Here is a 22,094-nt window from a genome sequence, read left to right as displayed (position 1 = left end):
AGTAAAGGTCATTTAGACCAGATCAGGGTAACACTTTTTATCAGTAAATGCCACCTCATTCAGATTTCACTAGAGATGCATATAATTAGATGGCACTACTGGCTGACATCACAAATATAGCCATTTGGTATGGGAGTTAATCACGTTTTAATAGCTACTTAGTTTGGAGAATATATAGTAGAGGTTTACAAAATCTTGAATGGGAGTAGAATGGGTTATTGTGAATGGATTGTTTACTCTTTCAAAAAGTACAAAGACTAGGGGATATGCCATGAAGTTAAATATAATACATTTAAAATAAATAGGTGAAGGTAATTTTTCATTCAGCAGATAGGTTCTAGAACTCATTGCTGGATGATGTTGTAAAAGCAGTTAACATATTAACAAAGCATGTTAATATATTAACAAAGCATGTTAACATATTAACAAAGCAGTTAACAAAGGTTGCACTATGCAACTTCAAATCAGCAAAACGGTCCAGAAGGCATTCGCAACCATGCACAATTTAAGGCAAATCCGATAATACTTCAACAACAAACAATTCAAACTCTTCAGGGGTGTGTTGGAGGTCTTCAGGGGGAACAGGCCTTTGGGGGGGATAGGCCTTCAAGGAGAGGACAGGTCTTCAGGGATGGTGGCACAGGCCTTCAGAGGGGACAGGCAGACCTTTAGGGTTGGGATGCAGGCCTTTAGGGGGGATAGGCCTTCGGGTGGTGCAGGCCTTTAAGGGGGGGACAGGCCTTCAGGGGTGGGGTGCAGGCCTTTGGAGGGGACAGACCTTCAGGGAAGGGGGGCCCTGGTGTAGAAGTACATGGAGGGAGGGAAGGGGGGTTTCAAAGAGACGTGCATATGCCGGACTTTGGGGGGAAGAAATAATGGGTCTAAAAACAGAGGAGAGGGAGAGAGATGGTGGACAATGGGATTTAGGGAGGGAAGGAACAGAAAGGGAGAGAAGTTGGACACAAGGGATGGTGTGTGGGGGGGATAGAGATACTGGATAGGAGAGTAGTTGGGAAAAGAAAGGGAGAGATAGTGGATCCTGGGGTGTTGGGGAAGGAAGGAGAGATGCTGGATGAAAGGGTAGTTGAGAAAAGGTGGATCTGTGGATGGAGACAAAAAAAAGGAAAGATGCCAGACCTCCGGGGGAGGGAAGGGAAATGGAAGGGGAGGACAGAGATGGCAGATGGATGGTTAGCACGGAGAAAGAAGAAAGAAGGAGACCCTGGCAAGCAAGTTATTGGAAGACAACCAGAGCCTGGGACCAACAAGATTTGAATAATGACCAGACAACAAAAGATAGAAAAATAATTTTATTTTCTGTTTTGTGATTACAACATGTCAGATTTGAAATGTGTATCCTGTCAGAACTGGTATTAGACCACAAACGTGAGCTAGGATTTAACAGAGAGAGGAAAAGTCATTTTTGTTTGTTTATTTTGTTTACACCACAGCGCCAGTGTGGTTAGGAGAAGGCAAAGGAGGTGAAGAGGCTATAAAAGGGGTTAAGAGGCTATAAAATAAACCCACCAGGATGTTTGAAAAAACACCCAATTGGGCAGGAAAATCGAATTGAAAAATCGATTCAATAGGCTGAATCGAATCAAATTTTTTTTTTCCTGAATCAGGCAGCACTAGCGCTAACTGACTGAGCATGCACTAATGATTAGCACATGCTAAATGCTAAGATGCCCATTATATTCCTATGGGCGTCTTAGCATTTAGCGTGCACTAATCGGTTAGTGTGTGCTAAATTGGTTAGCACCCCATGATGAATTTCCCCTTAATCTAATTTTGATCATTTTGTTTTCTCTATTTCCCATCAATGTGTTCCACTCTTCCTCTTCCCCTGCAACTTTATTTTTGCAACCTGGTCCAACTCTAGTTGTTACTCCTTCTATATCTGACTGTTTCTTCTCCTGCTCTTACTAGGGATGGGCAGCCAGAACATTTTGTTTTGTTTTGTTTTGTATCCTTTCCCTTGTTTCTGAGAATATTTATTTCATTTGTTTTCATGTGACTGTTTTATAGTCATGGGAGCAAAGCTGAGTGCATGCTCCTTTTGAAAGAGGGAGCGCTCAGTGTAAAGAGGGTGTACTCTTTTTGAAAGAGTTGTGAGCAGATTCAGTGGTTTTTGCATGCGTTATAGTTTGCGCACATATGGGTGCCCTCTACAAGCAGTGCAGATACTCTTGAAATAGTAAAACATATTTTTTTTGTGTGTATGTGGCTTGTTTTCATTTGATAACAACATTGTATTGTATTGAGTCTTATTTTGGGATATGTCGTTGACATTTCTCATATTGTTGCAAGCTAATGCCCATCCCTATCTCTTACTGCTCCTACATTTTAAGCCTCAGCGGGCATCTACTCTTTATGGTCCTTGCTCATTTGCTTAGCAGCAGGAACCAGGCACTGAATTGTAAGTGTATAGTTAACTTGGCACTTGGATTTTTCTAACCTTGTCTTTAAAATAATATAAATTTGTACTTTAACGAAAAGTAAGCTTATAGCTCCATTTTTAAAATTCTGTTGTCTTTATTTTTCCACAGATATACAAAACTAGGTTATGCAGGCAATACAGAACCCCAATTTATTATACCATCATGTAAGTAAATCTGCTTTCATATGGGAATTGGCGAAGGGATGATAAAAGAGAGCAGCATAAAATGTAATGGATGGAGAGAATGTAGGAGTAAAATACTGGGAGGATTCTGTGGCTTGTGCTGAAGTTTGGCGTTATTACATTGCATCGAAATGACTCTGGAGAAGTTATTTTATGATTTTCCAGACAGAGAAGAAGTCAGCATTTTACATAAGCTGGGCTGTATGAGGGCAAGTTATAATTGAGCACCTCCAAATTAGGTGCCACAGTGGGAAGCACAAGGCATCCTCTATAATAAAACCCTAAGCGTGCATGCGCACTTAGGAGGTCGTAATCCCTGCCGCCGTGCTGTGTGCTTCTATGGCCGCATTCCATTTGTGGAGCATTGGCCGGCTTGTGGTGCATGGGGCGGCTTTTGGCGTGTGCGGTGGCTTGGGGTGCGTGCAGTGGATTGAGTGGCAGTTTGTCTCAGCAATGGCAGGTGTTTGTCGTGCGGGTGCTGTGAGGTGTCCCATGCTGGTAAGAAGTGGAGGGAAGAGGGAAAGGGGGCTGCTTTGGGGGGAGGGGTGTGCTGGGGGGTAGACAGCAGGCATGCTTTGCTCTGGGAGGGGGGGAAACAGAAGGGGGCCACGGAGACACAAGAAAGCATGGTGCAGCAGAGAAATACAGGGATGGGGAGGTAAAACAAAGGAAGAAGGGCTGCTGCTGGACAGGGGGAGCAGTGAAGGGCTGCTGCTGGACAGGGGGTTAGGTAAAAGGAAGGGAGAAGGCCTCCTGCTGGACAGTGGGGAGGTAAAAGGAAGGGAGAAGGGCTGCTGCTGGACAGGGGGAGCAGTGAAGGGGTGCTGCTGGACAGGGAGTTAGGTAAAAGGAAGGGAGAAGGCCTGCTGCTGGACAGGGGGGAGGTAAAAGGAAGGGAGAAGGGCTGCTGCTGGACAGGGGGGAGCAGTGAAGGGGTGCTGCTGGACAGGGGGTTAGGTAAAAGGAAGGGAGAAGGCCTGCTGCTGGACAGGGGGAGGTAAAAGGAAGGGAGAAGGGCTGCTGTTGGACAGGGGGGAGGTAAAAGGAAGGGAGAAGGGCTGCTGCTGGACAGGGGGGAGCAGTGAAGGGGTGCTGCTGGACAGGGGGTTAGGTAAAAGGAAGGGAGAAGGCCTGCTGCTGGACAGGGGGGAGGTAAAAGGAAGGGAGAAGGGCTGCTGTTGGACAGGGGGAGCAGTGAAGGGGTGCTGCTGGACATGGGGGAGGTAAAAGGAAGGGAGAAGGCCTGCTGCTGGACAGGGGGGAGGTAAAAGGAAGGGAGAAGGGCTGCTGCTGGACAGGGGGAGCAGGCAAGGAGTGGAGGTGGACAGCCGAGGAAAGAGAGAGACAGAAAGAAAGACAGACAGTGGCCAAGGAGAGAGAAAGAAAGAAAGAAAGATAGACACACACATCTATTCTAGCACCCATTAGTGTAACGGGCTTAAAGACTAGTAAATTATATAATGGCAATTAAGTACGTCTAAGACATTATGCAGTGTGATAGCATAAGCGATGGTTGGGGGTGGACCCATGGACACACAGCCAGACATGGTTATAAAGGTAACATAAAACCAAATATTAGCCAAAAAGGATAAAGCTTGTTATTTCATAGGTTCAGAATTGAAGGTTTAAAGTCTCTTTAAATCCAAAGAAATCTCTTTCTCTCAGATACTCCAGAGTTGGAGTCTCTAGTACTAAATCAAGAATTGGCTTACCTCAGTCAAATTATAGTAGTTAGATGTAGTTGGAGAAGGCACATGCTGGGAAGGCACACTTCTTCCGTCCTTCCCTGGGGCTCCTTAACTCAGCTCTGATCCTGCTTGGAAAACTGTGTTCAGATTTGGAGGCTGCATCTCAGTAGGGAAGTTAGTAAAGAGAAAAGTGATAAGGATAATGAGAGGTCTCTATCAGAAGACACATGAGAAGAGACTGAAGGTCCCTAAATGTGTACAACCTAACCAGGCATAGTTAGGCAGTTGATAGCCCAAGATGATTAGGTATGACATTTCCACCTCTACATCCCCACCCCCCGCTTTACTCTGCTCTTTCCCACCCACATGCCATTCAGCTAGCCAACCCGAAATATTAAATATCTGAACTGATGGGTATCCCTGAACCCTACTAGCACTCTTCCAAATGGCAGCTGGCAGCTTTTGCCTTGAATGATGATGACACCAGCAGGCCATGCATGCTTAGTGCTTGTGCATGCATGCATGAAAACTGAGCACTTGCAGAGGAGCCGGTGTTAGTGTCAGCTTGAGGCAAGTGCTTCTGTCTGCTATTTAGAAAAGTGCTGGCTGCCTGAGGAGGAAGAAATCTTCAGCTGGTGGGGTTTAGGGATCCCCACCAGCTACAGCAGGAGTGCCACAATTTTAGGTGGGCCTGAGTCCAAATTGGGTGGTCCCTGGCCTACCCATGGCTGCACCACTGGAGAGAAGGATATGATACAAACCTTTAAATGCTTGAAAGGAATTGCTAGACAAACAAGCCTTTTCCAAGTGAGGGAAAGCTCAAGAAGACTTGATATGAAACCACAGGGAGGTAGAGTCAAAAGCAACTTAAGGAGATATTTTCTTCAGGGAAAGGGTAATGGATGCCTGGAATGCCCTCATGAAAGAGGTGATGGAAGTAAAAACTGTGCTGGAATTCAAAATGGAGTGGGATATACACAATGGTTCCCTAAAAGGCAGGAAAGAAGAAAGCAAACATAAAACACTTCAGCTATGTAATTAGATTTGCACTTCTAAGAAATCAAGGAGGAAGGTAGCCTGCACTGTGTTGCAGGTACAACCCCCAACAACAGGCAAATGGGGAATATAACCCAGTCTCAACCAACTTCCTAAGAAGCTTAATGGGCCATGTTAGTCTTTCTCGGTCATCATTTACTGTGATCCTATAAGTTTTTCATCTCACTATTTACCATTATTATGCTCTATAGAAAGATAAATTATCCTGTCACTCAATCCCTGCTTGGAACCAAAGCTCTGTCTTTATAGGTATATATAGAAGAGAAAAACATTTTGCATCCCAACAAATCCCTGATGGATCAACCAGGAGACCAAGCTATGAATCACACTAGTGTCTCTTGCTTAGCAACACAGAACACTGCAACCTCCAGCATTTTTTAATATGCTTTCCAATGTGACTATATCATGAATATTTTTCAATTGTGAAGCACAACTCTAAATCCTTGACATGACAATAGCTATTGTACCTGAATGTAATTCACTTTGAACTACTGAGAAAGGGCATGAACTAAATACCAATCCAGTATAGCCAAATACTGCCACTGTGGGAAATTCTGGTGTTTATAATAATAGAATGAACTTATTTCTCTGCTTTCAGTGTTCTCATCATAAGAAGGCTTTAAATAATGCTATACTACAGAGTAGTTAAGGAAGGTCTGTAAAAAAATTTTTTAAAAAAATCTATTTTAGACTTCTTCATATTTTATTTTACTTTCATTTCCTTATAAGTAGCAATGAACATTAAGGGGGGTCCATTCTTTTCACAAATAATGCTTCTAAACATTTTACAACAATGAACCAGGGGCAGCAGAATGCCTTTTTGTTTGGGGGTGCCCCAGTTCTGCTGAATATTTGGCATGGACTTTCAAAGCAAAGCAACCACCACCATAGACATACATTTGTTTGAGTGTTTCCTTAAAGGCAAAAATGGTACGAGTTTTGGTTATGGATTTGATAATCTAAGGGGCCCTTTTACTAAAGCTTAGTGCACGCTAATGGATATTCGTATGCAATAAGTATCACGGGGCCCAGAGGTATAAAATAGGATGTGCAGCATTTACTAAGCTTTAATAAAAAGACCCCTTAGATTATCAAATCCATAAGCAATTGTTGATGGCAATTGTAAATGAAATAGTACTGTATATCGGTGTCTTCTTAGTGCAGATATGCTGGGAACAGAGGTTCGTGTCCATTTACTCTTCACATAAGAACATAAGAATAGCCTTATTGGGTCAGACCAATGGTCCATTAAGCCCAGTAGCTTGTTCTCACGGTGGCCAATCCAGGTCCCTAGTATCTGGCCAAAACCCAAGGAGTAGCAATATTCCATGCTACCAATCCAGAGCAAGCAGTGGCTTCCCCCATGTCTTTCTCAATTACAAACTATGGACTTTTCCTCCAGGAAATTATCCAAACCTTTCATAAAACCAGCTACGCTATCCATTCTTACCACATCTTCTGGCAATGCATTCCAGAGTTTAACTTATTCTCTGAGTGAAAAAATATTTCCTCCTATTGGTTTTAAAAGTATTTCCCTGTAACTTCATTGAGTGTCCCCTAGTCTTTGTAATTTTTGACGGAATGAAAAATCAATCCACTTGTACCCGTTCTAATCTACTTAGGATTTTGTAGACTTCAATCATATCTCCCCTCAGCCATCTCTTTTCCAAGCTGAAGAGCCCTAACCTTTTTAGTCTTTCCCCATAAGAGAGGAGTTGCAGCCCCTTTATCACCTTGGTCGCTCTTCTTTGAACCTTTTCTAGCACCACTATATCTTTCTTGAGATAAGGATATCAGAATTGAATGCAGTACTTCAGGTGAGGTTGCACCATGGAGCGATACAGGGGCATTATAACATTCTTAGTCCTGTTAACCATCCATTTTTTAATAGTTCCTAGCATCACAGTTGATCAGCATATATATCTACTAAATGATGTGTAAATTTATGCATTTTTTTTTCCAGGTATTGCAGTTAGAGAGTCAGCCAAAGTTGGTGACCAAACTCAGAGGAGGCTTATGAAAGGTGTTGATGACCTCGACTTTTTTATAGGTGATGAAGCCGTAGATAAACCAACATATGCCACTAAGGTAAGAGCATGTAAAGAAACCTTTTGCTTTTAATCATTCAGTTTACTTGAGTTTTAGGATTTTGTTAAAGGAATATGTCAACTAAACTGATATGTAACATTATTAAAGGTTCATTTCTCTGAAATTGGCACTAGGCATGTGCAGAGAACTTACTTCTTCCTTGATTCCATATGGAAGATATTAGGGTGCGTTGTTTTCCTGCAGTGAATTTCAAATGGATTTAGAAGGAGACAGAATAGCTGGCTGTGCACCTGTGATAGAACCTTAAATACATAGAGAACGAATATAAACATTTTCTGCAAAAGATATATACTCATAGTTTCCTGTTTTAGTTTTATAACCAACTTTCTATGGTGTAGTCACCCAGAGTGACTCCTTAAGTAATTGGTTTTAGTCTTGATTGCCTTATAAAAACCTCAAATGGGAAACAAAGGTCCACACTCAGTCTAGAGGAGGTATATAGGCAGATTGATAGGCTTAAGAGCGATAAATCCCCGGGACCGGATGGCATCCATCCGAGGTTCATCAAAGAACTGAAAGGGACCATAGCTGAACTGCTTCAACTAATAGCCAATCTGTCGATCAAATCGGGAAAGATTCCGGAAGACTGGAAGGTAGTGAATGTTACACCTATCTTCAAGAAAGGTTTGAGGGGAGATCCGGGGAACTACAGACCGGTGAGTCTGACCTCTGTACCGGGAAAGATGGTAGAGTCACTGATAAAGGACAGCATCGTTGATCACCTTGACGGAAACGGGCTGATGAGGACCAGTCAGAACGGTTTTAGCAAAGGCAGATCGTGTTTGACGAACTTGCTGCACTTCTTTGAGAGAGTAAACAGACGGATAGACAAGGGCGATCCAGTCGACATTGTATATCTGGATTTTCAGAAGGCGTTCGACAAGGTTCCGCATGAATGACTACTTCGGAAAATTGCAAGCCATGGAATTGAGGGTGAAATACTCACGTGGATTAAAAACTGGCTGGAGCATAGGAAACAGAGAGTGGGGGTAAATGGAAAATACTCGGACTGGAAGAGCGTCACCAGTGGGGTGCCGCAGGGCTCGGTGCTTGGACCCGTGCTCTTTAACATCTTTATAAATGATCTGGACATAGGTACAACGAGCGAGGTGATTAAATTTGCGGATGATATGAAGTTATTCAGAGTAGTAAAGACGCAGGGGGATTGCGAAGATCTGCAACGTGACATAATCAAGCTCGAGGAATGGGCATCGACATGGCAGATGAGGTTCAATGTGGATAAGTGTAAAGTGATGCATGTCGGTAACAAAAATCTCATGCATGAATACAGGATGTCCAGGGCGGTACTTGGAGAGACCTCCCAGGAAAGAGACTTGGGAGTTCTGATCGACAAGTCGATGAAGCCGTCCATACAATGTGCGGCGGCAGCAAAAAGGGCAAACAATGCTAGGAATGATAAAGAAGGGGATCATGAACAGATAGAGAAAGTTATCATGCCGCTGTACCGGGCCATGGTACGCCCTCACCTGGAGTACTGCATCCAGCACTGGTCGCCGTACCTGAAGAAGGACACGGTACTACTCGAAAGGGTCCAGAGAAGAGCGACTAAGATAGTTAAGGGGCTGGAGGAGCTGCCGTACAGTGAAAGATTAGAGAAACTGGGCCTCTTCTCTCTTGAACAGAGGAGATTGAGAGGGGACATGATCGAAACATTCAAGGTACTGAAGGGGATAGACTTAGTAGATAAGGACAGGTTGTTCACCCTCTCTAAGGTAGGGAGAACAAGAGGGCACTCTCTAAAGTTGAAAGGGGATAGATTCCGTACGAATGTAAGGAAGTTCTTCTTCACCCAGAGAGTGGTAGAAAGCTGGAACGCTCTTCCAGAGGCTGTTATAGGGGAAAACACCCTCCAGGGATTCAAGACAAAGTTAAACTAGTTTCTGTTGAACAAGAACGTGCGCTGGTAGGGCTAGTCTCAGTTAGGGTGCTGGTCTTAGACCATAGGGCCGCCGCGTGAGCGGACTGCTGGGCACGATGGACCACTGGTCTGACTCAGCACTGGCAATTCTTATGTTCTTATATTGTCAGATATCAATCAACAAAGTGTAATCTGTTAGACCCTTATTTTTTCAATATTATTTAGGAGGAAAAAAGAATTCAGTGAGTGGGGCTAATTGCGCCAGTAAAAATCCTCTGCAGTATTGCAAGTCCCAACTTCAAATCAATCATAGATTTTAAAAAACCCTCCTATAATTGAACACTGTCTGCATGTAATACTCGATAAATATATATGGCACTTATCTTAAGAATCCCTACGGACCGCGTCCATTTCACCAACTGCTTCTTCAGAACATAAGAACATAAAAAGTTGCCTCCGCTGAGGCAGACCAGAGGTCCATCTTGCCCAGCGGTCCGCTCTCGTGGCGGCCCATCAGGCCCACTGCCTGAACAGTGATCTCTGACTAATTTTACCATTTACCTCTAATCCTATCCCTATAACCTTACCTTTTATCGGTGCAGGCAATGAGTCTGTAAAGAAAAATACAAAATTTTACTAACTTCTTACAGGTCGAGAAAAAGTATAATAATAGGCTATGATTGATTTGAAGTTGAGACTTGCAACAGTGCAGAGTGATTTTTACTGGTGCAGTCTGCCCCACTCGCTGAGGTCTTTTTTTTTTTCCTCCTAACAATATTGAAAAAATAAGGATCTAACAGGTTACACTTTGTTGATTTATATTTGATTGCCTTGTAACCATATGACTTCCTTTGTTTGCTTTATCCTCTTTTAAATGACTTCCTGCAAGTGTTGGAGTAAATGAGTTGCTTTTGATGTCACAAGATAAATGCTGCTGTGTTTGCAATGTGCTATTTACAATATATGGCTGCTCATACCTCTCTGCCTTATGACATACAAACACCCATTGAAGGTTTAGCCAAACATATACTTTAATAGCGTACAAACACCAGCCAGATTACCCAGTGGCATTGATGCATACTGCCATGCAAGACAACATGGTCTTGGATTAATCTTCTGCTCCATGGGCTGGTGGTGGCTAAGACTAATGCAGACACAGCTGTCATTACTCTCAGATTAGAACTTTCTGAACTGTGAGTTGCAACCCTAAATGGGATCGTAAAACCCATGTTGGGGATTATGACCTGGACGTGTATTCCATAGACCGTCATCCTCTGTTGCCTGGGGTTTGTGTACTTTCCAAGGTCACAGCTACAGAAAGATCAGAGGGTGCTATCATGGAGGGAATTCTTACCTTTATGCAACAGTCATTCCTGCAGGTGGGATTCAGGGGGCCCTCTGTAGTCCAAAAGGCATTGCATGTTTTACCCACTGAGTGGGGGAGTAGCCCAGTGGTTAGAACAGCATACTAGGAAATAGGGAAACAAAAATGAACAACCCCACTTTAGATCCTTGTGATTTTGAGTAATTCACTTCATGCTCTATTACCTCAGGTACAAACCTAGTGGCTCATTTACTAAGCTGTTTAAACACCAATGGGCACTTAATGCAGGAAAAATGGAGGACTAACATAAGATACACTAAAGCATTCTGCATTAGTTTTGTCATTAGTGTGTGCTAAGCACATGGTATTAATTTATTTTTGAAGGGTGCATGTCAGGGGCACAGAATGGATATAGAAGCGCTATGCAAGTGTGCTGCTAGTGTGGAACACCTTAGCACCTCCTCAATACCTCCACAATCCCTCCATCTGTCAGATCACTAGATGGACTCTGTAATTTCAGGAAGGCCGTGAAAACCTTCCTCTTTACTAACCCAGCGCCTTAAAGTCACTCACCTTGAAATGCCACCCAGTCAATGCACCTACACCACCTAATCTCACCAGATGCTACTTAGTGCATATGTTTTATTGTCATGTCTATATTGTAATTTATGTAAACTATGTCATCTCTGCTCTGTCTGGATTATTATGGATGTACTTTGTAACCCGTTCTGGGCTCCTTTGGGAGGACGGGCTGAAAAATTGAATAAATAAATTGAATAAATAAATAGGAGGCTCCCATGTTTATTTAAATGGCTGCACACACAAGCTAACATTAGCATACAGCCAGGAATTCTGCAAATAGAAAAAACCCCCATGTATTTTGCACTGTGCTAGAAATGGACTTAGCACGCTGGAAAGTCCTGTGTTAGGATGCGCTAAGTTCATTTACTACGTAGCACAGAAAGTTGAGCTGAAATGATTTGCATAAAATACTAGATTAGGTCTTAATTATTAAGTTGTTTCCTTGAAGACTAGTGTTCTGGATTTTGACTTTTCACATTGCTCCTTTTCCTTTCAGTGGCCTATAAGGCATGGTATCGTTGAAGACTGGGATCTCATGGAAAGATTTATGGAGCATGTGATTTTTAAGTATCTACGAGCTGAACCAGAAGATCACTACTTTTTAATGGTGAGACAGGGGTACAAGGAATGCAACATGTTTTTTTCCCCACATAATCTGTTCAGTGTTAGGAAAATTCTCACTCACTCACCCACAACTGCCCCAAGCACCTCATCTTCCTTTGCTTCCACTGTCCTAGAAAGTACAGTAGGTGACTTTTTGTGTACCACTGGCATCTCCGTGAGCAGAAAATGGAGGGAGAAGCCCTTAATCTGTGCCTTTGCCAGTTGAATCCAACTTGGCTTATCACTCTCCCAGTACCAAAAATAATATTAAGGAATAAAGTTTCAGAAGCTTAATTGAAAGTGTGAAGGCCCATTTTGCAAAGAATGTTGAGATTGGGCATGCTCACTTCTGGCAGTGTTTTACAAAAGGCTCTGCCAAACGTATGTATTTTGTAAAATACCTAAAAGGACATGCAGGAGTGCACATATATTTACTAGAATACACAACAAGAGCACTATTTTACAAATACACATATGGAAAAAAATAAGTAGCATGAACTTACCAGCTTCCACAAGTTTACAAACCTAGATATATATGGTGCAGCCAATTAAGCAATTAGGGTACAAGTATTATTTTTCTTCATTTTGGAAGCAGAAATAAACAGGAAGGTTAAGGGGAATTTATTTCCTTAATCCCTCGTTTCCAAGTTTATTTCATATTTGATATACCGCCCATCAGAAGAGCCATCTGAGTGGTTTACAATTGTTTCAGGTATTCTTAAGTATTTTTCTCTTATCTGCCTGTTGGGCTCACAATCTAACTGTGGTACCTGGAGCAATGGAGGGTTAAGTGACTTGCCCAGGGTCATGTAATGCCTTGGCTGAAGCAAACCACTTCTAAAAATTCTGTGCTTGCCTTTGACCTAGTGTAAAACCCCATCTGGAAATTTTCCCCCATAAATATGTATTCCCTTTATAAAATGGCCAAAGACATGGTCCTACATTGCCCCCTTAAAGTAACATAGTAAATGTCAGCAGACAAAGATCTGGGTGGTCCATCCAGTCTGCCCAACAGCCACATTTATTATTTCTACTACTACAGTCAAACCTCAGTTTGCGAGTAACCCGGTTTGTGAGTGTTTTGCAAGATGAGCAAAACATTCTCGCAAAATGTGTCTTGCAAACCGAGTATTGACTCGATTTCAAGCACCCCCCCCCCCCCGCGCGAACCGGCACCCCCCGCCCGAACAACTTAAACTTACCCCCCGTCTGGCACCGGCACGCAGCCCACAGGACGTGCCGGTGCCGCTAGAAGATCTTCCCTGCTTCTGCTGGCCTTGAGCATGCATCTGCGCATGCTCAAGGATTTCTAATTCTCCCTCTCGCGGCAGAGGAAATCAGGGCAGGGACCTACTGATCACGGAAAATGGAACACGCAAGTAGGAGTGCGCATGCGCGCTTAGGGTTTTATTATAGATGTGCATAAATAATTATTATTTGCATGTGTACTATTTATGTTCCAATTTTTATCTGGTTGAATTGAGTATGCAAAGACTGCATAGCAACCCTTTTTTTTTTTTTTTTTAGGTCTCATTCTACTATATGTGGGTAACTTGTGTTTGAAAATCAGGTTGTTTCGTGCATGCTTTTAGTTAAACCCACTATTGAAAGTGTAACAATGTAATGCTGCGAGAGAAACATCCAAGATTTTCAACTATTGAGAGTGGCAAATGGGGGTTACGTACTTGAGAAATTTCAACTACAGTCCGTTCTCATTATTTGCGGTAGTATGGTTCCCAAAAACGTTCATGAATCGCAAAGTTGCAAATAATGAGACATTGAGGCTTTGGGAAAATAGAGGTTAGGTTCCAGCAGTACACTTGCCTCAAAACTGCAGAAAGTGAACAGTGAATCTTATTGGGGAAAATAGGGTTAGCATGGGACAGCATTTGAAGTATCTGTAATTCATTCTCCAGATGCTTGGGGGCCATATCTGGAAGCGAACGCCAAATGCAAAATAAAAATGAAAGTAAAGGAAACTTGCTTTTTAAATATTTTTTTAGAGCATGTCCGTGAATATGCAAGCAGAATGGTGCAAATTGGGGATATTGGTCACAATAGATGCAACCACGGATATGTGAAATTACGCATCGGAAATGTGCGAATAATGAGAACAGACTGTATATTCCGAAATTAAGTTTGTGCATGCTGTATGATAAGTTTTAAAACTGTAGCCACATCATATTGTAAACCGAGTTGAGCTTTCTTAGAATGATGATTCGGTATATAAAGCCAAGCCTTAGATTAGATTAGATATTTTGGTGCCAAGATCTGCTTACACTGAAAAGTTGGTGGTGGCTAACCAGCTCAAGTGCTACAAGGGTGCTGAGGTTTTGATCTTGCCACATTTAACCTCATGTGTCAGAGTAACAGAAACACACTTCAAAAAGCATCTCTAATTGTACAAAAATCAGATTAATAATTTGAAGGACAGAAAGATACTTTCTTCTAGAACAGAGGATAGTACAGTGGTGCCTCACACAACGAACTTAATTCGTTCCAGGAGCAAGTTTGTTATGCGAAAAGTTCGTTATGTGAAACGCATTTTCCCATAACAATACATGTAAAACAAAATAATTCGTTCTGCAGCATAAAATATGCTAAGATGACATAAAAAAGATAAATTTTTTGTTATTATTTTCATTTAGATACATCTAAAAACACACATTTTTTAAATTTAAAGACAGACTAAGTAGAGTCTATCGAATCTTGCACATCTTCACTGTATGTTTCCTAATGGAGTGAGCAGGCAGTGCCATGCGTTAAGGCCTTGCCAAATCCAGCATCTACCACCTTCTGCTGTTCAGCAAAGTAAAAGGAAGGGACCCAATACTGCAGTTAAACGTCCATTTTTTTTAATCATTATTGGAAGTCCTAGTTCTTAATTTAAGAGACTCACCCCACCACCAGGACCGTCAGCGCCGCCACCGCCAGGTAGTTGGTCTGGTAGTAGAGCAGGTTGCTGACCACTCGGTTGTTCCATTTGTTGATGTCCTTGAAATCGGGCTTGGCGAAGCGATCGGAGCCCGGGAAGAAGTCGGCCCAGGCCCGGAAGGGAGCCAGTTGCACTTCCATGACGGCCAGCGGCTGCTGCTTCTCTTCCAATGGCCCTGGGCTGCACCGGCTAGAGCGGAGCGCGAGCGTGGGATCAGCTGAGCGGCGCGAGCTCCGGGCTCCTCCCTTCACTTCCTGCTCGGGGAGTGGAAGGGCTGCCTTTTATGTCTAAAACGCAACGAAGCTCCCTAACGAGCAAACCGTCCACTTTTCTTTTCTTTTTTTTTTAGCATCGGGGAAGCGGCGAGAGTAGCTCCGCCCCCCCAACGCATCAGCAGTAGGCGCGGATGCAGCTCGGGCGACTTCGTTGTGTGAAACGAAGTCCGTTGTACGGATCAAGACAAGAAGTTCGTTGTGCGCAGCGTTCGCTGTGCGAGGCGGCCGTTATGCGAGGCACCACTGTACTCACTTGGGTATTGATGCATTTATAAAAGTGGTTTTCAGAGAATTTGGAAGCTGGCATTTTCTGTACTTTAATTATAAAATGTTAATCAAGACATGTTAGTTCAAGGATGTAAATCAGGATTTGAGATATTTTACACATAGATTTTTTTGTGACTTCATAGTGAGTGTGTGTGTGTGTTTTCTCATAGACAGAACCTCCGCTGAATACTCCTGAAAACAGGGAATCCCTGGCTGAGATCCTGTTTGAATCATTTAATATCCCGGGACTGTATATAGCAGTACAGGTGAAAATATATTCCGCTGTTTCTGGATTTTACCAAGCACTTGTTTTAAAAAGTCAGCTACAAATTGCATAGGATGACATTTCAAAAGTGCATATCATGGACTATATGTGAATTGCCAAATCAAATTGTTCAGGGGCCAGAAGCAAAAATTGTGTTTTCCTGTATTGGCATTGTGGTAAAAGTACTAGGTACATTCAGTCCTGTATATATTTGGGATTGGTTCATATTTTTTATTGGCTATGGAAACAAAGTTTTTTTCAATAAGATCCAAATGAGAGAACTCCCATAGAGATGCACTTTTGCTTGAAGTAAACAGAAAATGTTATCATAATTTCCTGTTTTATATCATTTTGTGCAGAAAATGGAAGGAACATGAATGTAATTTTATTTGTTCTTTAGTCTATAGCTCAGAAATAACAAAGAAAAAAGACAAGTTAACTTAATTTTAAAAACAAATAGCAATATAATTCAACTTCTGAGTCCCCTTTTCTGCTTAAAAACTGTGCCTTTTAAAAAGTAAAATTGCCCCTCCCTATCCCCCTTTCCCTTGGGAATCCACCAGCTCTGGTCATGCTTGCCCTTCTTTTGCTCTATTCAAATGAGAGCTTCTGCCCCTGCTGTATTATTCATGCAACAAAATAACTCTGACCTTGTAAGTAGATTTTTGGTTGACCATATTTGTGCTACAGGATTCACTGCAAGAACACTGTATTAAATAATGGTAATACTATTCCAATTTTTACTAGTACTCATAGAAAGCAGTTTTGTTCAAATCACATTACACACGCAGTATACAAATGTTACCCAGTTAGAATTGTCACAGTGTGCAAATCTTACTTGTGCATTATTCTGACATCACTGCTTTTGGGACCAGAACAGAAACTTGCAGTTGGAGCCAGCCTAATGACTTACTGTCAGTGCTTTAACTGCCATTTAAAGTACCCGGATTTTAGTCCAGGGTTAAGTTTTCTGCTTCTGATGCTGGCAGGCTTAGGAATGCTGTGGAGACCTGATTTTAGCTCTGTGCAGCAAAGATTTCAGAAGGAGCACTATTGTGTGGCCCCCTGGCTGAGGACCTTCACTGCAACAACTGGGGAGATGACTTGGGATAGGCAAAAATCCCTGGGTAGCTGTGAAAGAAGGCTCATGGTGTCGGACCTTAATCCTGATTCTGACTCTGCCTGTTACCAAAAGAGGAAAACTTCATGTGTCATGTCATATTTGATTTTTTTTTTTTTTGTCTAACACAGTACAGCTTAGAGGGTAACTATGGATGTCAACTTTTCCTTCCTCTTGACCTGGTGCTGCAGCACTGCTTGCAAGTTCTAGGGGTGATCATCTAGTAAGTATCCACACTGGCAAAACAGATACTGCAGAAGGAGATGGCCATGGACATCAACTATTTGTGATCATTCTAGCATACTGCCAAAAACTTCATGGGAAAGTACAAGAACTGTAAAGGGGTATTTGACAGTAGAGAGAGGAAATACTTCATCCAGCTCTGAGGCACAAAGGAAAGTCTGCTTTGAGAGGAAGTCACTCGTTCTTTTCCCCTTGGTGTTCTAGAGCAGTGGTTCCCAACCCTATCTTGAACGACCACCAGCCAGTCAGGTTTTCAGGATAGCCCTAATGAATATGCATGATTGCATGCCTGAAACCTCCATTAGATGCAAATCTCTCTCATGCATATTCATTAGGGTTATCCCCAAAACCTGACTAGCTGGTGGTCCTCCAGGACAGGGTTGGGAACCACTGTTTTAGAGCTTTATCCTTCTCCTCGCTCCACTTTTTCTTCCTTCTTATGTTGGACAATTTTTCTCACTCAGTTTTACCCTCATGCTCGTTCCCTCTCTACCTCTTTCACTGTCTCTTCCATCTCTTTTCTTGTATCTCGCTCTTTCCCTCTCTTACTCTGTCTCCTTTTTCTTCTTTCATCTACTGCTATAGTGAGATCATCATCAGAGACTCAAGATTAGGAAAAGAAATGGGTCTTGTCTCATCTCTGACCTTTTGTTTCTGCTCTTCTATCTTTGGGAAGAATGAGGGGGTGATTGGGGGTGCATGAATGAATTAGTATATATGGGAATGATTGAAGGGTGAATGGGAAGAGGGGTCTGTTCTTAACAAATACATATTGCTGATTTCTTTGTTATTCCTTGTTACATTTTCAGACGGTGCCTGAAAATTATACGTTTGGTAATCAGAATTGTTGTTTTTATTTTATATACTTGTCACTGGACTTTAATATTGTTTATTACTGTACTCCATGATGATTTTCCAATAAAAATGATATATACAAAAAAATGGGTATGACTATTCGGAACTGAACTTGTTTGTGGGATCAGTGTAACACTTCATTCTCAGTCAAAGGTCTTAAACTGCAATCCTGTTGGGCCATTAACAAATCCAGTTTTCAGGGTATTCTTAACAAATATTTGTGTACACTTCCTCCTCCATATTCGCGAATTCCATATCCACGGATTCGCTTATTCGTGGTTTTAGATCAAACAATACAATTTTCATTTTTCAGGCTATTTTAAGCCCTGTAAACCCCCCCTTAAGCCTTACCTGGTGGTCTAGCGGGTTTTCGGGGCAGATCGCTCACAGGAAATGGCTCGGGAGCTCAAGGCAGCCATTTCCTTTGAGCGATCTGCACGGGGCAGGAGTGTAGGAAGATTGCTCCTGCCCCGAAAACCCACTAGACCACCAGGTAAGGCTTAAGGGGGAGGGGGTTTCAGAGCTTAAAATAGCCAGGGGAAGCAGGGGTTAGGGGCAGAACCGGCCCAAATATTATTTGTGGTTTTTTAATATTTGCGGGCCAGCTCTGCCCCGAACCCCCGCGAATACGGAGGGGAAAGTGTAATTATATTTGCATACAGCAGAAACAATGCATGTAAATATACAGCAATGCATATTTACTTATTTATTCAATTTTCTATACTGTTCTCCCAGGTATTCAAACAGTTTTCCCTGTCTGTCCCGGTGATCTCACAATCTTTCTAATGTATGGGGCAATGGGGGGATTACATGACTAGCCCAGGATCACAAGGAGCAGCATGGGTTTGAACCCACAACCTCACGGTGCTGAGGCTATAGCTTTAACCACTTGCCCACACTCTCCCCCTAGACTAGGTGCGGGTCCAGGAAGTGAAGTCAGAGAAAGAGCCGATGCTGGTGTGACCAGTAGGTTGGGGATGCTCGTGCAGGGAATGTTAAAGAGATGTGGGAAGGGGCACTTGCGGTAGTGGGGATGGGGAAGGAGTACGGGGGGCAGAGAGGAGGATGGGTGCCGGCATCCGGGACGGACTGCCCTCCCTCTTAATACGTCACTGTGGCAGTTAGTGTAGCTGGGTTTTAAAAAAGTTTGGACAAATTCATGGAGGAAAAGTTCATAGTCTGCTATTGAAACAGACATGGTGGATTTGGAGGAGGCCACTGCTTGTCCTGGAATCAGTAATGTGGAATGTTGCTATTATTTCAGTTTTTGCCAGGTACTTGTGACCCGGATTGGCCACTGTTAGAAACAGGATACTGGGCTAAATGAACCATTGGTATGGCTATTCTTATGTTCTAATAATAAATGCAAATTAGTAGTGAAAATCCCCCACTGCTCCTTGTGACCCTGAGCAAGTCACTTAATCCCCCATTGTCGCAGGTACATTAGGCAGAGTGAGCCCACCAGGACAGAAAGGGAAAAATGCTTGACTACATTTTCTTGCTAGGCTGAAGTGAAGTGCAGTGAAGGAGGAGTAACAATACCAGCGCTACATACGGCTTCTTGACTTTAACCCAACCACCTTTTCTCATCCAGAGATGGCGGTTTCTGAATTGAACAGTGCAATATGAAATATGATAGCATAAGAGGATCTAATGTATTTACCTGGACTTCCATCTTGACCTGTGAGCATGACCTGATAATGTTTGCAGTGAACCAGGTCTGCAATAATCTCAGTTCTTTTGGAAAGACTGGGAATAATCTAACTTGCAGTTAAAAAGTTTTAAGATTAACTATTTCTATGCTTAATGTTTGTTTGTGGTAGCGACAATAATAAACTTAGTAAAATTAATAAGACAGTTATTGTCTTAATTTTACTAAGCTTGATTTGTGAGTAGTGAGCCTTCCTCCTCCTGGACATGGATGACTTCGTGGGAACAACAATAAACCTTATAAGATTCACTGATTGTCCATCTTTTCTTGATGTAAATCACCCAGAACTCATTGGTATGGCAGTATACAAAAATAAAGTTTATTATTATCTATACTTTGATCTAGATTAGTGAAGTCTCCGTAGGCTTCAAGAGGGGAATGAGGGAGAATCAGGAATAAGACTTCCATGAAAATGTAGGTGAAGACCCCTATGAGACCCCCAGAGGATATTTTTAAGAGAGACGTGCTACTGAATGCAGGTTTCTGAATAATGAAAGAAACATATCTCTCCCTGTCAGCAGAAACAATATGCTTATGTGAGAGGTTCATCTTTGCTCTAGTAGCTGGCAGATATCTGCTGACTGTAACAGCATTGGATATTTTGGGACTTTCCAAGAAGACAAACCCAAACAAGAAGATAAACTCAGGCAACAGTGCTGTGGGACAAGATGTCCTACCAAAAGTTATCTGAACTGCTGACAGAGCGACAATGAAGTTCAGGAAGGAGGGGGTCCTACTCTCAGAAGTTATTGAACTTAGTATTAAGAATGCATTGTCGGGGAAATAGAGGGGTCAGATTTGACACTAGGTGATATCGTGCTTCAATATGGCTCTGTGAAAAGTATGCAGACTATACAATCAATAGATATGATAGATGTGTCAACTCAATAGAAAGTGAGTATGCAATCTGTAACTAGGTAGTACTCTAGGCTACTGAACTAAAGTATATAAGTAGCATACTGTCTGACTTAAGCTTCAGAATGGATCCATGATAGATACCGGCTACGCTGTATTTTATCCATTGGCTCAATTTGCTGTACTGTTGTTCCATGTAAGTTGACTTTTGTCTATTACTAATAAACCTATATTATATACAGCAAATGGGTTGTCGTAGCGAGATCACTATTCTGAAAAGGTTAGCAGTGCCTTTTCAGTTTTCATAGTTCCCTGTCCCAATATTGTGGACTGATAATAATGCAGGATTGATAAATTTCCTTTTAATTTCATAATGATGTGCATTAAGGGTAAATTATATAAATGGTGCTAAAAAGATGCAGATAAAACCAGTGGCTAGATAAATTCTATAAAACATAAGCGCCATTTATAGAATCTCGCTGGCTGCCACTTTAGCCCATGTAGTGCACTGTGTAGAGAATCAGGCAAGGCCCTGATTGGCGCTTAAGCCATTAGGGCAATGTATAAAGAATTTCCTTTTCACAGTGCCTTATGACTTCAACATCTATCTGGCTTTCAGAAAATTGTTAACATATTTATTTGCTAAATTTTTCAACTAATAGATTGTGATTCACTGTTAATGTCCAGGATCTTTATTCTGTTAACCGCACAGAACTGAAAGGTAGCTGTGGTATACAAGTATATTGTTATCAGCGCATATGGACATTATGATGGCATCATAGAAACATGATGGCAGATCAAGGCCAAATGACCCATCTGCACGGGGACATGTCGTGCAACATGCCTCCCAGAAGATAGCCCAGTTTTGGCTATCAAGATTCCAGGCTCTTAGCCAGACTCTTTCTGAGGTGGGAAGAGCACTATTTTGTTCTCCCAGGCCACAGGAGGACATACCCGCAGTACAGAGGAGCCTGGGAGATACTCACAGTGCACTATAATTGGCAAGTTTCCTTCCCTAGTATATGTTTAATGTTAGTGGTATCATTGTTGCTATGATGCTTATAAAAATATTATATATAAATTTATAGAGAGAGGAAGGAAAGGGCAGTGAATGGGTCTTGTATACAATGTTTTTGTGGTTACACATTCAAAGTGGTTTATATATACAGTATATACGAATATATATGTCATATATGTAGGTATTTATTTCGTACCTGGCCCAATGAAGGATCGACACTTGTCCAGGGTCACAAGGATCAATGCTAGGATTTGATCCTGCAACATCTTGTCTATCTTATCTATCTAGGGAAGGGCAGTGACTAGGACTTGTATACAGTGTTATTTCAGGACTGATTCCATCCCAGTATGGCAATTCTTATGTTCTCTGAATTCAACCCCCAATATGAAGGCAGGCCCTCTAACTACTAATATTCCACCAGTTAAGTCACCACATCAGCAATGTGATGAGTAGTAGGAGTGTTCCACTAGGAAGGGAGTATGTTCATCTCAGATTGTATGGGCACTGCCCAGTGAGACAGAGGTAGAGGCACGAGTAGGGATCTTATGTCATACTGCTGTATGACATATGTCATGCACCTGCCATTCAAACTGCCCCTTTCTCCTCTTCCCTTCTCTCTCTCCATAAGACCTCTGTAAACGTGGCTGGCTCTTGCTGCTGCATGAACAACAATTCCTCCAGGGGTG

The 22,094-nt window shown here is 42.3% G+C and overlaps 1 protein-coding gene across 10 annotated transcripts in view; it reads left to right on the top strand.

Moving 5' to 3' along the window:
- ACTR3B (actin related protein 3B) overlaps nt 1–22,094 on the top strand; it is a 107,287-nt gene that overhangs the window by 29,446 nt on the left and 55,747 nt on the right. For all 10 annotated transcript variants that reach the window (XR_004538183.1, XM_033931646.1, XM_033931643.1 and 7 more), the window contains exons 2-5: nt 2,550–2,605; nt 7,331–7,455; nt 11,758–11,868; nt 15,512–15,607. Coding sequence is in view for 9 of the 10 variants with exons in the window: in XM_033931643.1 (XP_033787534.1) it covers nt 2,550–2,605; nt 7,331–7,455; nt 11,758–11,868; nt 15,512–15,607 (388 nt within the window). In the remaining variant the exon portion in view is untranslated. The remainder of the gene's footprint in view (nt 1–2,549; nt 2,606–7,330; nt 7,456–11,757; nt 11,869–15,511; nt 15,608–22,094) is intronic.

Source organism: Geotrypetes seraphini, chromosome 2 (genome assembly GCF_902459505.1).
Source record: "Geotrypetes seraphini chromosome 2, aGeoSer1.1, whole genome shotgun sequence".
In the NCBI taxonomy this organism is placed as follows: domain Eukaryota; kingdom Metazoa; phylum Chordata; class Amphibia; order Gymnophiona; family Dermophiidae; genus Geotrypetes; species Geotrypetes seraphini.
Note: the sequence above shows the minus strand (reverse complement) of the source record. Positions and strands in the feature narration are given on the sequence as shown.